This window comes from Gavialis gangeticus, unplaced genomic scaffold, assembly GCF_001723915.1.
Source record: "Gavialis gangeticus isolate Ggan-Ray unplaced genomic scaffold, GavGan_comp1, whole genome shotgun sequence".
Lineage (NCBI taxonomy): Eukaryota > Metazoa > Chordata > Crocodylia > Gavialidae > Gavialis > Gavialis gangeticus.
Window position 1 is genome coordinate 81,056,826 of NW_017728993.1, and position 15,958 is coordinate 81,072,783.

Below are 15,958 nucleotides of genomic sequence, written 5' to 3' on the forward strand. Positions count from 1 at the left end.
CCCCCACCTGGGGAGAGGCAGGCACAGCCAGAAGAGCTGTGGGAGAACATGCAGCTGCCTGGCTGTGCCTGCCTCTCCCTGGCCAATCCGAATCTCTCCGAATCTTTTTCGAATAGATTCAGAGGCTTTGGATTCGATTTGGACCCTTTAATGGGTCTCCCAATTTGATTTGGATTCGGAGATTCATCTGCCGATTTGGGCCAGGTCTCCTCCGAATCGAGATTCAGCAACCAAAGCTTCACGGGGGAGCGGGGGGGCCTGTGTGTGTGTTAGCCTGAGGTTTGAATGAATAAACTGTACCATCAGAGAGTCAGTGTTTGTACTTTGCAGCTAGCTTTGGTGCTATCATCTTTAGGCTTTTGTAGATTTTTTAGAATGCTGATTTGTAGAATTTCTGCAGATTTTCCTTTCAATTCCCCTGTTTTTTAAAATCTTATTTTGAAACAGAATTAGTTTCTGGATCTTACAACTATCAGGCTATTTAGAAATTTTCCTTTGTAAAGCAAAATCTAGACTCTGATAATGTGATTAGAAATATTATTATTATTGTTATTACTATTTAGCTATAGATTTATATCCTGCCCTATCTAGAAAGGCTCAGAGCAGCTTATAGTAAATGACAACCCCTAGATATGAAACAACAGTAGATTCATCTGACTTGTCACAGGTCCTGGAAGAGAGAGCTTTCAGGTGCCAAATCCAACTATATTTGTTGTATTAACATAGTTCAGAAAATGGGACTGCCACCCACAGATCCAGTCCTAGAGCATTTGAAACATGACTCTGCCCACAGAGGGACAAGAGTTAGGCTTTTGACTGCTTAAAACTGAGACATTTGGAAATTTCCCTAGTAGGTGCTGCTGTTCTCCCCAAAACAGCAAATTATTAGTAGGTTACATAAGTCAGATGAAAACAGGTGTTCATTTTGTTTGTTGTAGTAAATTGTACTTAGGCAATTTTGTTGTATTGCTGTGAGTTTTTAGGATAAGGTTAGGATCTGATTCTGACCCTTCAGATTGTGATATCAAATACCGCATTGATCAGAAACAAAAGAGGGAAATAAAATGTTCCATACACATTACATATTTATAATTAAAAATACACACATATAATAGATTTATGAAAACAGAAGTTACAGTATTTTCTACAGACTTTTCACAAAAAATACAGATTTGGCAGTGGTATGCAGATAAATGAAATAATAGGTACAATGGAAAAATACTGTGTAAAGTCCTTGATATTTAGCTTTGAATGTAGATCTATTTGAGTCTAATCTATTTAGCTTTGAATCTGTGGAAAATATGGAAACAATTGTTCTTAAAGTCCTTGGTATGATTTTGTCTAATATAGTAGCTGTAACAGGCTAATATTGGGAAACTTATCTTTATCAGTGTAGCGTACTAATATCGTATAATGTTATTGATAATCTCATACTAAAATGTAACGTTACTGGTGGAAGACAGTAATCTATGTTTTGTTGTTGTAGATTGAGAACTATAAGAAGAAGGAGAAGACCAACTCGTATGAAAGCAGCAGCATTCATATTTTTAGGCGTTACTTGAATAAAATTCTAAATGAAATTAGAAAACTTGGTTTTGTGAGTATTTGTTAATAAAATAGTATTTTGCACAATCCTTTGTTTTTTACTGCAGTTGCCATTATTACCAATCAGAGTGACTTAAGTATTCCCCTTACAATAAATGAGACTGCTGTAAAAAGTCATTTTTATAGATTATTATAATACGGTTGATGTAAAGGAAATAAAACTATTCCTACAATATTGTAATTTACGTTCCAGTGATGGAAAAGTAGGTAGGTTTTGCCACCTAGAGAAGAGCTTGTCCCTCTGCCCCCACAATATAGGGAGCATTCATAAGATTATTACTGAAGTTCAGAATCCAATGTGTTTATGAAATGATGTAGGTACAGTAATGCACTACCCAGACTATGGGTATGCTAACTGGATCTCAAGAAACAAGTTCTTGTCAGTCTTCTTCATTTGACCATTTTTTAACCTATATTTTTTGAGCTTGCATAAAACAGGATTACTTGGTTTCATTCTCACCTTTTTGGTTATTACTTTTTTTCCCATTGGAGCAGAGAGTTTTTCCTTAAGTATAAGTTAAATAATGAGCACTACAGGACTAGAAATGGAATGTATTATAACATTTTCCATGTTTCAATACTAAAATTGCCACTGGTAAACAAGACACTTTCTGTCTAAATCCTTCCTGCTACATTTTGGACCCCATTCTGTTTTAGAACAGATGACTTATTACTGTCTGCTAGTAGGGAGATTTGCTGATATCCTAACAAAACGTAAAGAGGTTCTGCTTTTGTTTTTCATGTATTTTGGAAGAAAATTTCGAAGTATATGATTTACTTGTCAACTTCCAGTTTTTTGGATGCAGAAAAATAAAAAGGCTACAAAAACTATAGATCTCAAATATAGCCTTACTCTAGTTGCCTGACCCATACAGGAAGATCTTATAACCACCCATAATTAGGACTCTGTTGAAAGTCCACATGGAAACCAGGTGCTACTTCCACAGGTCTGATTGCATAATGGTGAAAGGTTCATTTAATATTTAATATCTAACACTTCATATTCTTGTTTTTGTATAGATTTCCTATTGAAAATAGATTTGATTAATCATGGTTTTGTATTGCTTTCTTTTTAGCCTAATGAAAATACTGGTAGCATGCATTATGATTCTGAGATCGTCCTTACAAAACAAACTCTTTTAGAGATCGAAAAGTTTCTCAATGAGGAGGACTTGCAACCTGCTGCTTTGGATGATGCCCTTAATGATATGCAAACTAATTTTAAGCATCATGATTATGAGGCTTGGAAATGGAGGTTTGAGGATGCGTTTGGAGTTTGTCCATATGATATCTTTATGGTAAGAGACATTATCATTTGGCCTGTCTGATTTCTCTCTACTTTTTGAATCCCTTTAGGAAGTAGCTTTTTGAACTCTCCATATCTGCTGATCTTTTTTGTATTCCGTCTCTTTTCCAACCAGATATTGTAGTCTTGCTAACTGGAATCCATTTTAACTTTATTAGGGCCCAGAATACACAAAGTCTGTAAGGATTCAGAGTTCTCATGGACTGAGCAGTTTAGACTCTGCTCATGTACCCTTATGGGGGGGGTTAGTCTGAATACTGTAATACTGAGAAGTGGGGAGGGCAGAAGGTAAGGGGGCCACCTGACCCCCCTCCCGCCCCCCGCTTTCTCTGTTGTAGCAAGAGGGAGGTAGGGAATGAATTTAAGACAGCCCTCCAATAATTAGATTCTATACCTGGAAAATTATAACAGGTGTACACATTTTTTCATATATAGAATATAATTATGGGGGGCGGGGGGCAGTCTTAAATTTAGGGTTGACTTAGATTCAAGTAAATATGGTAATATGTTTGCTTATAGCAAGGGACAAACTGACAAATATCGTTGATAAATATTGTTTTTGGTAGCTCAGTAACTTAGAACGTTTTAAGCAAGACTGATTTTTAATTTAATAATCACAAACTAAATAATTTGACTGAGATTCTGTTGTAACTATGTAAAGAGAGATGGTTAGTCATGTTAGTCTGACGTTAGAAAGCAGGGTAGATAGGTACAGATGCATAGAGCACAAAGGGTTCACAAAAGCTAATCCAGGTAATGGGATAAGAATCCATCATCCCTGTTTAAACCATATTTAACATAGTCCAGTTTATGGATCATTTCCTGTTCTGCAGTTTCCTGTTCAAACTGGTATTTAACATTTTTCTGCTTGAGAACAGCAATCCTGAGGTCAGCACTGGAGTGGCCAGGGAGGTTGATGTATTCTGTTGTAGGGTGTTGTATTTTTCTGCAGCTGATGTCTGATCGGTGTTCCTGCATTCATTCTTGCATGTAGAGTTGCCCTCTCCGTCCAGTGAAGGTGGGCATTGTAAGCGGGTGAAGGTATATATGATGTCGATAGAGTTGCAGATGAATCAAACTCAGATGTTGTACTCCTTATTTGGTTCAGTAATAACGTGTTCTGTATTGATGTAGGGGTGCAGTAGGCAGCTGGCTCTATTACAAGGCCTGGTGCCTTGGTGAAAATAGGGATTAGGTAGCCTGTTGCTTGAGAGACCCCATTTGAGGTTGCAGGGGTTGTCTGTAAGCCAGCACAGGTTTGTCTGCCATGGCTGCCTTGAAATTATCATACTTTTCCAGGAGGGATTGGAGGTTATTAATGATGTGTCAGAGGTGTTCAGGCTGGGAGCTGTAGGTGACAGCCAGAGGGATTCTGTTTCCCTTGTCCTGGCATTGGTATTGTAGCAGATCAGAGTTAGGCCTGAGTCTAGCATTGTTGATTTGAGTAGCTTGAATTTTGGGATTGTCTTGTAACTTTTTATGATGTGCATCCCAATGTGGGATCAGAGCAGATCCAGTTGTAATATAGAGTTTGGCTGTAGATGATGTATCTAGTGTATTTAGGGTGAAAGCTGGTGGTGTGAAGATAGCTGTGGCAGTTGCTTGGTTTCCAGTACAGTGTAGTGGTGATCCAGCAAATGCAGACCTTCACTGTAGTGCCTAGGAAATGAATCTGCTGCAGGGAGTATTCCAGACCTAGTCTGATGGAGGGGTGAAAGTTTTTTATGTCCTGTTGAAATATCTCTATCCCATATATCCTTATTATGAAGATGTGATCAGTGTACCTGAGGTATATGAAGGGGGATGAGAGGCAGTTGCAGAGGAAACAAACTTCCAGGTCTATCATAACCAGCGATCTGGGTTTTCAGTTTCCCATGGGAAAACAAAGAAAAACGTGGATTTTCCCCCTTTACTGGAAGAAAGTACAGATTTCTCATTTTAATGGAGAAACCTGCAGATTTTGCAGTTTTGCAAAGATCCCTCTGCAGGCTGACAAGAGTTCCAGCCTGCAGGGGGCTGGGAGGGAGCAGGAGGAGGGCAGTCAGGTACGGGGCGCCATGCACATGTATATGCTCATGGCAGCCAGGTGTATGTATATGCTGATGGCCACCAGTGAGCAGCTCCTGCAGGTAAGTTTGGGGGGGGAGGGCCCCAGTGGGGGAGTGAGATGGGGCCACAGGTAGCTTGTTGGAGGGTGGGGTGGAGCTGGGTCCCCACTACTGGGCCTACTCTGGGGGTAGGAGGGACCCATGCCCCCCCAGAGCTGTATGTGGTGTGGGTGTAGGCTGCTGTCCCCTGGGGCTTCTGCAGCCCAGAGGGTACAACCTGGCACTGCAAGGCAGAGCGGGGCCTCATGAGGAAGCTGTTTGCTGCTGCAAGCTCTGCACTGCCCTGGCAATGCAACCCCTGCCTGCATGGGGACAACAGTGTGGGGCACGTGGGGTCATGCTCCTTGCTGCCATGGGGGTGGGGGATGCTTCACCAGGGCAGCATGGAACTTGCAGTGGCAAGCAGTTTCCCCATACGGGCTTGTTGTTCCCTGCAGTGCTTGGTTGCACCCACTGGGCTGTGGAGGCCCCAGGGGAGGGCAGCAGGGCAGGTGCCTGCAGCAGGCAGCCTGCCCCCACCCCACATACAGATCTGGGGGCATGGGTTCCCCCTGCTCCTGGGTGTGCAGAAGGCAGTGGTGGGGTGGGGAGCTGGACTCTGCTCTGCTGCAGTAGCTGCTGCCTCCTGCCAGGGGCAGGGGACTGTGGACCTGGGTCCCTGGCCCTATAACCTGGGCAGCTGGGGGCCCCATCTGGCAGGGCTGGGGGAGGAGCACCAGCAGGACTGGGGGACTGTGGAGGGGAGTGAGGGACCTTTCCTTTTAATAATGGATTTAGGAGTTTTTATCAGAGATTATACAATTTTTTTTAATCAGAGAATTTGGTTTTCCCTGATATTTTTTTTTTATCAGGGAAAACCAGGATCCCTGATCATAACAAGGATTGTGTATGTGTAAACTCTTCCAGCGTGCATAGAGGTCTTTGCAAAAGTGGAAAATCCATGTTTCCCTGTTAAAATGAAAAGTTTGTTTTTCTTGGTCAAAAGGGAAAATCCACATTTTCTTCTGTGGGAAACAGAAAACCTGGATTCTCAGTCATAAATATGTTGGCATACTGGGGGGCCATTATATGTGCCCATGGAGGTGCCATTTGTTTGTGGTTATAGGGAGTCCCCAAACTTGAAATAGTTGCGTGTGAGGACAAAGTGGGAGAATGTAATGCAAACAAGCAGGTTTCTCATCAGGGATAATGTTCTTTATGGCTTGTAATCTGTCCTCATGGTGGGTGTTGGCCTACAGTGATGTGACATCCATGGTAGCTAATATGGCATTTCCTGGAAGCTTGTCAATGGAGCCTAGTTTCTTTAAGAAATCCGTACGTCTTTTGAACAGCTGCCATGGCTCCAGTGACATTAGGGAAATGAATAGAGCCAGAACGCTGTAGCTAGAAACTCCCTCTGTGATGGTGCTAATGCCAGAGACAGTGAGGTGTCCTGGGTTGCCAGGTTTATGGATCTGGCGCACAAAAGTTATAGATACCTTAGTCAATAAAGATGTATATCTACTAGGGGTACACTGATAAAGATTTTTTTGGGCCAATACCAATGGCCAATTATTGACCAGTCATATCGTCTGGTACCGATCCGATATGCAGCCTGGCAGCTTGGAGAGCAGCATCTGACTGGTAAGTCCGGTTGTGGGGAGGGGACATGGGGAGGGAAGGAGTGTGGGTGGACTTAGAGATTGAGGCCCCCATGGTGAGGGAGGGAGTGGGGCTGTGGACAGGCACTGGCACTGCCCCGCCAGGGCAGGGTGCAGGACAGAGTTGGTAGCTTGTCCGGGGGGTGGCTCCCACTGCTGCACGCACCCCTGGTGGAGGCATGGGGGGGTATGTGCCCCCTGGATCTGCGTGGGGTGAGGGCAGGCTGCCACTTGAGGCTGAGGGCTGTGCCAGCCACTTTGTGGTGGTGGGGCTGTTCCCAGGCTGTGCTTGGGCCAGGCAGGGCAGGTGGTGGTGGTGCTGGGAGGGGGGCTATGGGGCCAGCTATGGCCAAGGCTCGAGCCTCCCTCCCGCGCCCCATAGCCTCCCTCCTAGCTGCTGCCTGGCCTGAGCACAGCTGCTGGGAAGAGCCCAACACAGCATGCAAGCCTGCAGCAGCAGCCTACCCTTGCCCCACACAGATCCAGGGGGGCACATGCTTTCCACACCTCTCCTGGGGGTGTGTGCTGCCCCCCCCGCCCCCATGTTGCCAGCTCCACCCCACACCCCAGAGGGGAAGCACCTGCCCCAGCCCCACTCCCTCCCTCACCACAAGGACCTCAATCTGCTCCCCCCACAACAGTGGCTGCACTTCTGGCCATGTTCACACACGACATTTATCAAAGACCTCAGCTAGGTCAGCCAATGAAGGTGATTACCAGTAATGTCAATTTTCCTTTTATCAGTGCTGATACAATATGGACCAATGTATCGGTGCATCCCTTATATCTATCCTGCCTTTTGAATAACTTTGTAGCTCAGCAAAGTTCTTCTATCATTCAGAATGTGCCTGTTTATAGCCAATGAAAAATTCGAATTTTGGATTGTAAATATTTTTATACCATCCCTTCCTTTACCAGTGATGTCTTACCATCTCTTCCTATGCCGTTTTCTCTCTGCATATACTAATTCATCTTGAACTACTGTCAGAGCAGCTTTGCCACAGTGCACAGGTATAGGGGTTGGGCTTTTCTTGTTTTTGCCATGCACTTACTGCTCCCGCACTAATTAGTTCTTATAGCAGTGTGAGGGAGCTATTATAACAGCAGTGTTAAATATAATTGAATAGAATAATGTATTTAGAGGAATGAGCTTTCTTAGGGTACAGCCTACTTTGTCAGATGCTATCAGTGAAATTTAAGGTGACTACAAAAGATTTTCTGAAGGCATGACAGGAAGGACCATTAAATCGTGGAAAGCATTCCTTTTCCTATAGTGAAATAGGATGTTCTTTGAAAAGAAGACAGCAGTCTCATAACAGGCTTTTTGCAGCAACTTGATGCAATAGAAATATAAGTGAAATTGGCACAGTAAATTTTTGTAGTTCTCTCACTTCCAAGTTAGTAAACTTAAGTTCTGTGTCTGGATTTTGACTCTCCTCTGCCCTTTTTCTTTTCAGGGACTCTTGTGTTTAGTGTGCATTGTTGTAATCATAGCTACTGAGTTATGGACAAGAATTTCCTGGCTTACTCAGATAAAACGCGTGTTCTTAATTTGTTTTCTTATCAGTTTTGGATGGAACTGGGTTTACTTGTATAAGGTAAGTAAATTGGAAGTTCTGGATCTGTTTCTAATGGTAAACTTTTAATAGTAAACTTAAGATTCCTTAGAGTTTGAGAGGGGGTTAAACCACAAAATTCTGTTGTTGATTGCCAAAAAGAATAGAAGAACAGAAACACTTCAAAGTGCATTGAATCGTTATTAGATTGAAATAAAATTTCTTCTGGCCTTGTTGCAGTGGTGCACAGAATCCAGAAAGCAACAGAACCATGTAATTCTCCTGCACAAAGGTCTTAAGAGTGGCTCTCCAAAGCCAGTAGGAAAGGTTTTTAAAGAAAAAAAAAAAACTAACCTATGTCTAAATGAGTTCGCTAGCTCATTTAAACCATTTGGAGTGCAGATGTATTATACTTTAGCTGCTACTACAGCCTAGTGCTACTTTAATCATAGAGAAGGTAATTTTATTTTGGCTTTGGTTGTATTGAGCAGAGGATTCTGTCTCCTACTGCTATTAAAACATGTCTCGGTAAGTTCATTTACTTAATACTTTGCTGAAGTGTGAAATTTTAACTTTAAATTTAAAATTCAGAGTGAGAATTTTTTTACTTTGCGCTTTGCTAAGTTTTGCCTCAGGAGACCTCATACAACATATCCTAACTTAAAAGTCATACTTTATTTAAGAAGGCCTTATTTACACAAGTTGTGCATGCCTTCCTGTAAAAGAGATCCCATGGGGGAAAGGCCTCATTCAGTTTGTTTACTTTGTATGCTCAGTGGCATGCTGGGAATATTTGCCCATTCCCTGCAGTCCATATGGGGTTTCCACACCACAGCAGGAGAGAGAGAGAGAGAGAGAACTGAAAAATATAAGACCACAAAAACTGACAGGAGTAGTACTTGAAATATGGTCAGTTCAAAAGAAAATGAAAAACTTTAAGTTGACACAATCCATTACAGTGATGTATCCAATAAAAGGATATTTGTTGCCTTGGGCTACATTTGCCTTATGATATAATGAAAGTCTTCATTTGGAAGACTGTTTAAGAAAACTAGCTCATGCCCAAAAGTTAACCTACTAGAAGAAAAAATACTGTATTTTCCTGTATACCTTACACCACACCCAATAAGATATGCACCTTGTTTTCTGGAAGGCAGAATGTAAGGAGAGAAGATTTTTTTTTCCAGAGTCATGAAGATGAGTGTGCTTCAGAATAGATGCCAACATCTCTCCCTTCCAGCAAGCAGGAGGGGCACAGTCAAAGAAAATCAGTTTTTCCACTTAAGACATCTAGCCCAATTTTGGAGGGTTGACTTTTTTGAGAAAATGTGCTTGTGGCATGCAAGTTAGTAGGTGTATGAATGATACACTGTCACTTCAGACAACAGCCTAAATGGATAGCGTAACAACTTGTTACAGATCCTCTTCTGTAAGTTTTCACTTGTAGTATCCATTTTAGGTGTCCATTTTTTCTGCGAGAAATGGAACATTTCTGGTGCTTTCCTGAAAGGTAAAATATAGAAGGACAAAAAATGTATCTTACCAGCCAGTAGTGCTTAATGCATAGTGGGTGCTATTCTTTCTTTTTCTTGTTTAATTATAAGGTTACTATTTTTCCAGATGGCATATTCAGTAACTATTCTGGTCTTGCAAAATTATGAGCTGCATCCTTATTTCAGGTGGCCTTTGCACAGCATCAAGCAGAAGTAGTTAAAATGGAGAAGTTTGACAATGTGTGTGCTGAGAAGATCAGCTGGAGTGGGAATCTGTTTGGTGAGGTGTTTAGTTTAATTTCCCTAATAGTTATAGAAATTTAAAAATAATAATAATCAGTGTTATTTTGGGGGGGGGTTTTGGCATAAAATCAGTAGTGGCACGTCATTTTGTTTTGGCTTTAAAACTTGTATTGCATTGTTTAGTAAAATCAGTTGGAAAAGACTGCCCCCATTCCATCTGTATTCCTTTCTATGCCATTCAAGATACGGCATCTTAAATGAAGGAGAAAGAGTCCTGTTTTTTTTTTATCTGAATCCAAGACAACTTCAAATTTAAGATGACCCCCCATAATTAGATTCTATATATGGTATATTATAAATCTGTATAATTTTCCAAGCATAGAAATTAATTAGTGGAGGGTTACTTTAGATTCATTTCCCCCCCCCCCCCCACTGCTGCAGTAGGAAAAGGGAGCAAGGGGGCCAGACCCCTGCCCCTTGACCCTCTGACTGCCTGTGCCCCACCACTTGCCACCTGTTCCCACTGCCCCCAGTGCCTACTCCCTTGCTGCTTGACATCTCCATGCCTGTGCCTGCTTCCTTGCTGTCTGTCCCTGCCCGTCCATGGCTTCCCCCATGCCCGCCACCTGCTGCCATGTGCCTCTCCCTGCCCCTAGGTACCTTTCCCCACCACTTTTCTTGGGGTGGCTCTTGCTCCAGGGGAAACAGCAGCAACTGCCCTGGCCCAGTCTGGTCAGGCCAAAACAACTGCAGCAACTCTAAGTTCAGCTGATGCCAGATCCAGAGCCTAGGATAAGCTGAGGGCAGGGATGGTGCTATGAGCCCAGCCTGACCTGGCCTGGAGCTGAAGCTGGGGTCTTCTCTATGCACCTCCCCTCCCCCCCTTCTCACAGGGATCTCCCCTTGCCCCCCCCATGTGCTGTGTCCCCTACCCCAAACTCTCCCTGTTGCAAGCCCCCTCCCACACTGCATGAACCTCATGGCCCAGGACATGTGCTGACAGCTCTGGCTTCAACCCTGAGTCTGGGACTGAAGCTGGAGCTGAGCTGTCACCTGCCCTGGGCTGCTACTCCAATCCGAGAGGAGACTCTCCCTCCCCACCCACCCTATGTTGTTTGGGGAAAAAAACCTAGTCTTGGAGTTAAGTAAATACTGTATTCTTTTGCCCACTAAATACTTCCCTGTAAGTGAAGTATGTGGGCCTCAGTAACACAACACAAATAGAATTGCATACAAAACATATATTATTACTTAGACCTGCAAGATATATTTTCAGTTGCTTACTTTATTTTTATGCAGGAGTTATGCCTATTATAATAGTAGGTCTGTATTTATTTGTAGGTTAAAAATAGCCGTTATGGGGTTTTTAAACTATTTGTGATGGATAGCATACAGCACTTGTTGCTGCTTACATAAGTGTTAGCAATCACTTTGTCTTTTTGGCTGTCTGTACACATGCTCTGGGGTAGTTATGGGGGTAACTTTAATTAGAGCAGTTCTTAGAGCCACTATAATTAAAATGTCCACAGCATCATGTGTAATGAGCATCCTGGACTTCAAAATGGTGGTGAGGACGCTTTAACTAAAGCTCATTTGAGCTTTTGAGAAAACTGTGTGGCAAATCATTTAAAGTTTTAAACATAATCCTCAGACATAATATACTGCTGTTCAATATTCAAAATAAACTAACCTGCCCCAGGGGGTGAGGGTGGCTGTTCTAGTGATTACTCTTCATAAGTGCCTGGTAGAGACTACTGCTTAACCAAATAATAAAATTAATAAAGACTGCTCCATTTCCTACAGTGGTTTTGGATTCAACATCAAGATGTTAAAAGATGAATAAGCTGTATAAAAGTACAGACACTATTTTAAAGTGCTATTAAGCCCCATTTCATGGCCAATAGGTAAGTAATAACACTGAAAATGTCCTCAATTCAAATGTGAGAAGCAAGTGTGGACCACTACAGCTACAACAGTCCAAGCCTAAATTCCAGTGGCTGATTGCAAAAAGTGCCAGACATTAAAGTACTTCCTTAAATAAGGCAAATGTGCAGACCTAATGTCCTCTTTCCTGGCTACTTAGTGCTACATTCTAAACCCTTAAGGACAGCTTTGCCAAAGAACAGTAAGATTTAACATTAAGAAAATTCCATTTTTCTTCCATGCTTAGACAACTTAAACTTCCAGACCAATTTTATGAAATCATTTTAATTCTTCTGAAGTGAAACAAAGTATTGAATATTTTGGTTAACGCTTAGCTTTATCATGTCTTAAAATTTATCTTGGTATAAAAATGAAAAAGGGTAAATGTACATAATTTTTATTTTTCTTTAACTGTAGAATGGTTTAGAAGTTCATGGACATTCCAGGATGATCCCTGTCAGAAGTATTATGAACTTATATTAGTGAATCCTATTTGGCTGGTTCCTCCAACAAAGGTATATACTGGACCATACATGCTTCCATTGTTTTGTTAAAAATGAAAATAATTTCCCTATCTGGTTGTTTTTTAGGCATTGGCTGTTACATTCACCAATTTTGTAACAGAGCCATTGAAGCACGTAGGACAAGGAATTGGCGAATTCATTAAAGGGCTTATGAAGGAGATACCAATATTGCTACAGGTTCCAGTGTTAATCATCATGGCTGCGGCTGTTCTGGTTAGTATGTTCTTGCTGTCATTAGGAGACCTAAAGAAATACATAAATCTCCACCACATAAAACTAGGTCCGATATTTTAACAGCATTTTTGTGTAGAGTTGAACAACAGATTGGTAAAATTGAAACAAATATTTTAAAGTTGTTAGGCTATATTATATCCTCAGAGGTTTTTAAGGCAGCATAAGAAAAGCTTGCAGCAGGAAGTCTGACCACCTCGTGCCAATTTAATTGTGCTAGTGTGTGTATTTCTGTTGACCTAAATGATGCAGGGAAAGCCTGAAGGGGGGTGAGTGGCTTAATTCATCTTTTAAAATTTAAATTAGATAATATTTGTTCAGATTTTTAAGGCTTTGAAGTTGAGGTCCCTGAGCTACCTTTTTTTTTTTTTTTTTTTAAGTACTGAAAAATTATGCTTAGAATCCAGCTTGGCAAATAGGATCTTTTGTGCAAATGGTAAAACTTTCTGTATTGACTTCTTTCCTTATAAGTGCTGAGATGTAAAAATACATCTGTAGAAAGAGCAAGTAAAATCAGGTGCAGAAGCAAATACCCTTTTTTTTTCCTTTAGGGTTTCTGCTATTTTGCAGGAAGATCTATTAATATATTCAGACCTTTAACAAGTCCTGAGAGGGAACCGCAGTCTTCACTTCCTCCAAGTGACAGACAGAAGGGGGAACCAAAAGAGTATGTGCAATATATCTGTGCAGGTGATTCAAATATCCGTCATAGGATGAATGCTGGACACATCGATGTAAGAACTTACGAGAGAGGAGATGGTCTGAGAGACAGAGAAGGTCACATGAGACCACCAAATGGCAAAAAAACCTCTGAAGTTCTTCAAGCAGGTGATATGCCAGACACACAAATAGAAGAGCACACCAAGATGGCAACCAATGTATGTTAAGTTGTGGATTTCAGTTGCTGTTCAAGTTAACCCAGCATTAATTGTAAAAACCTAAAGGAACAGGTTAATTTGAAAATGTGTATTTCTAAAAATAGGTACTTCTAAATCACTAAGCCCCTTTAGTGTACAAGCCTAGTCCAGGTTTTCAAAAACAAGTGGAGTGTGGAGTGGCTGTATGTAGATTGTTTTGATCAGCATACAGCATTCTGAAAGAGAATAAATATTGTACAGTGTTAATCTTGTTCAGGGGTGTCCAGCTCGTTGGCCCTGTGGGGCAGAGGAGCGTGTGTGTGTGGTGAGGGGTGGGGAGAGGGAAGTGGGCTGGTCCATGGGCCAGATCAAGTCCATGGATCTCCCCTCTTCCCCCACATGCCAGATCCACTGCATATGGTGCCCATTCCAGCTACTCTAGGGTCCATGCTACATGCAGCACAGATCCTAAACTGGCCAGGGCATGCGGCATGGATCCTGTGGTGCCCAGAATGGATTTCATGTGCATTATAGTCCAGCTGGAGCAGGCACCATGCTATGCTTGGTGTCCATTTCAGGATCTGTGTCACTTGCAGCTGCTCCTTCCTCCCTCTCCTCTCCTCCTTGCTGGTCCATGATGGCACCATGTGTGACATGTGTCCTGGGCCCTGCCAGTAGAGCTGGTTTGGCACATGCCATATGCAGCATGTGATTAAATTCAGACCCAAGGGAAGCACTGCAGGCTGGATAACAGCTTGATTTTTGACACCCTGATCTAGTCTAATGATTGCATACAAAGTAGCTTGATTAAAGATTTTAAGTAACTTTTGTGTACTTTCAGAGCTCAGTAACACATCAACCGGTGAATGTGAATTACCGTCAAAAGGAATTGAAGAAAAAGAACTGTGTGGACATTTCTGTAAGTTGTCTGTCACTCTCATTTCAATAAGCTGAAATGTAGTCATAGGGATAGGCAGTAATGTGCATTGTACATCAAGGTAATGTAGAACACGAATATTCCAGAATTGGGTAGTCCAGGCACACTTTACAAAAACAATTCAAATCTAGAAAAACTTTGCAAGTTCAGGGAGTCCAGCTGCTTAAGTTTGTGGTCACTTAGTACCGTAAAAAATATTGTCACAGTTTAGGCTCCCTACCCTCCCTTGTTACATCATTGTGTGTGTCTGTGTGCATGCATGCACCCCACAAATTGAATAAAGCAAATTATCCATTTTACAGAATGGATCGCATGCTTCTTCTGAAGAACAGGCTGTTTATAGTGTGAAAAGGAGCAAAGATGAAAGCCATGAAGGAGAAGTTGCACCTGAACAGCAGAAACTGTGCACACCTGGAGATTTACAAGAATCTGAAGCAAAGTGTGGAACTGAAACACATTGTAGTCCTGAAGAGAGCAATGTCAATGTGTAAGACTGTTGATGCAACAGGAGAATTTAAAAAAGGAAAGAGCAGTTTGTGTGAAGGAAAGGAAGGCACAGATAAGACTGAGTTAATCTTTTGGATGTGCTGCAAGTTTTGTTTAAATCCTGGTTTTCAAAAGGCTTTGCTTTTGTCAGACTTTGTTTTTAATATTTATTCATTTATAGGAACTGAGTAAAATATGATTGCTGACCTCATCTTGAGCCAAATCTACTTTTGAGCATAAGTAAGTATGCACAAATGGCATGTAGTCCCAGTATTTGTCACCTTCACATACCTGAGTTGTGTGTGGCGTATTTGTGATATTTTTAATATTGGAGCTTGTTAGTAGGGGATGGGATTTACCTTGTTTTCGTTTCCATGAAGGCTAAGTACAGACGGTCAGAAAGCTAGAAGCTGAATTGATTCCGTCTTTGCAGGTTAGTCTTAAGCTACATAGATTGAACCAGTAAGCAAGTGAACATAGGATTCTGGTACTTCTAAATCACTAAATAATTTACTAAATGATTCACGTAGAGATTTAGAAGTACCATGTTGATTCTGGAAATGCAACCACATGCTTGCAGTGGACCAGGCCATAGGCTGAGGGGAACTAGAACGTGCCTCCCTGCTGAGCAGACAGCTTGGGCTAATGCTAGCCTGCCTACACTGTTTAGCCCAAAGCATCCTGGGGGGCTGTGAGTTAACTTGAATCTGGAGGAGTTGTGGGACAGAAGTTCAATAAAGCCATTTAAAGTTAAGTCTGATACTACATCCATCCAGATTTATCTTAAACCAGTTTTGGCAATTTTGAAAGTGGTTTATGGTCACAACTTCTGTGGTCTTACAGATTTGAACTGGTTTCTGATCACTTATACTGATTTAGGTGTAATTTCTGTCCCTAGCCCTATTATGTAAGACCATTCTCATTTACCCTTTCTGGCAGAATGTTTTACCTAGAATTTTTAAATGTAACTTCATTTTCTACATGCAGGGTAAGCATTGTAATGCTGTATTGCGTGATCTAGCACACAAGGGCCTACTGTAGCAGATATT

The 15,958-nt window shown here is 41.8% G+C and overlaps 1 protein-coding gene across 3 annotated transcripts in view; it reads left to right on the forward strand.

Moving 5' to 3' along the window:
- CLCC1 (chloride channel CLIC like 1) overlaps positions 1–15,120 on the forward strand; it is a 28,816-nt gene extending 13,696 nt beyond the window's left edge. For all 3 annotated transcript variants that reach the window (XM_019502070.1, XM_019502068.1, XM_019502069.1), the window contains exons 4-11: positions 1,487–1,597; positions 2,682–2,903; positions 8,117–8,257; positions 9,895–9,988; positions 12,292–12,389; positions 12,465–12,611; positions 13,181–13,507; positions 14,726–15,120. In XM_019502070.1, coding sequence (XP_019357615.1) covers positions 1,487–1,597; positions 2,682–2,903; positions 8,117–8,257; positions 9,895–9,988; positions 12,292–12,389; positions 12,465–12,611; positions 13,181–13,507; positions 14,726–14,914 — 1,329 coding nt within the window. In that variant the 3' untranslated portion in view covers positions 14,915–15,120. The remainder of the gene's footprint in view (positions 1–1,486; positions 1,598–2,681; positions 2,904–8,116; positions 8,258–9,894; positions 9,989–12,291; positions 12,390–12,464; positions 12,612–13,180; positions 13,508–14,725) is intronic.
- The last annotated feature ends 838 nt before the right edge of the window (positions 15,121–15,958 follow it).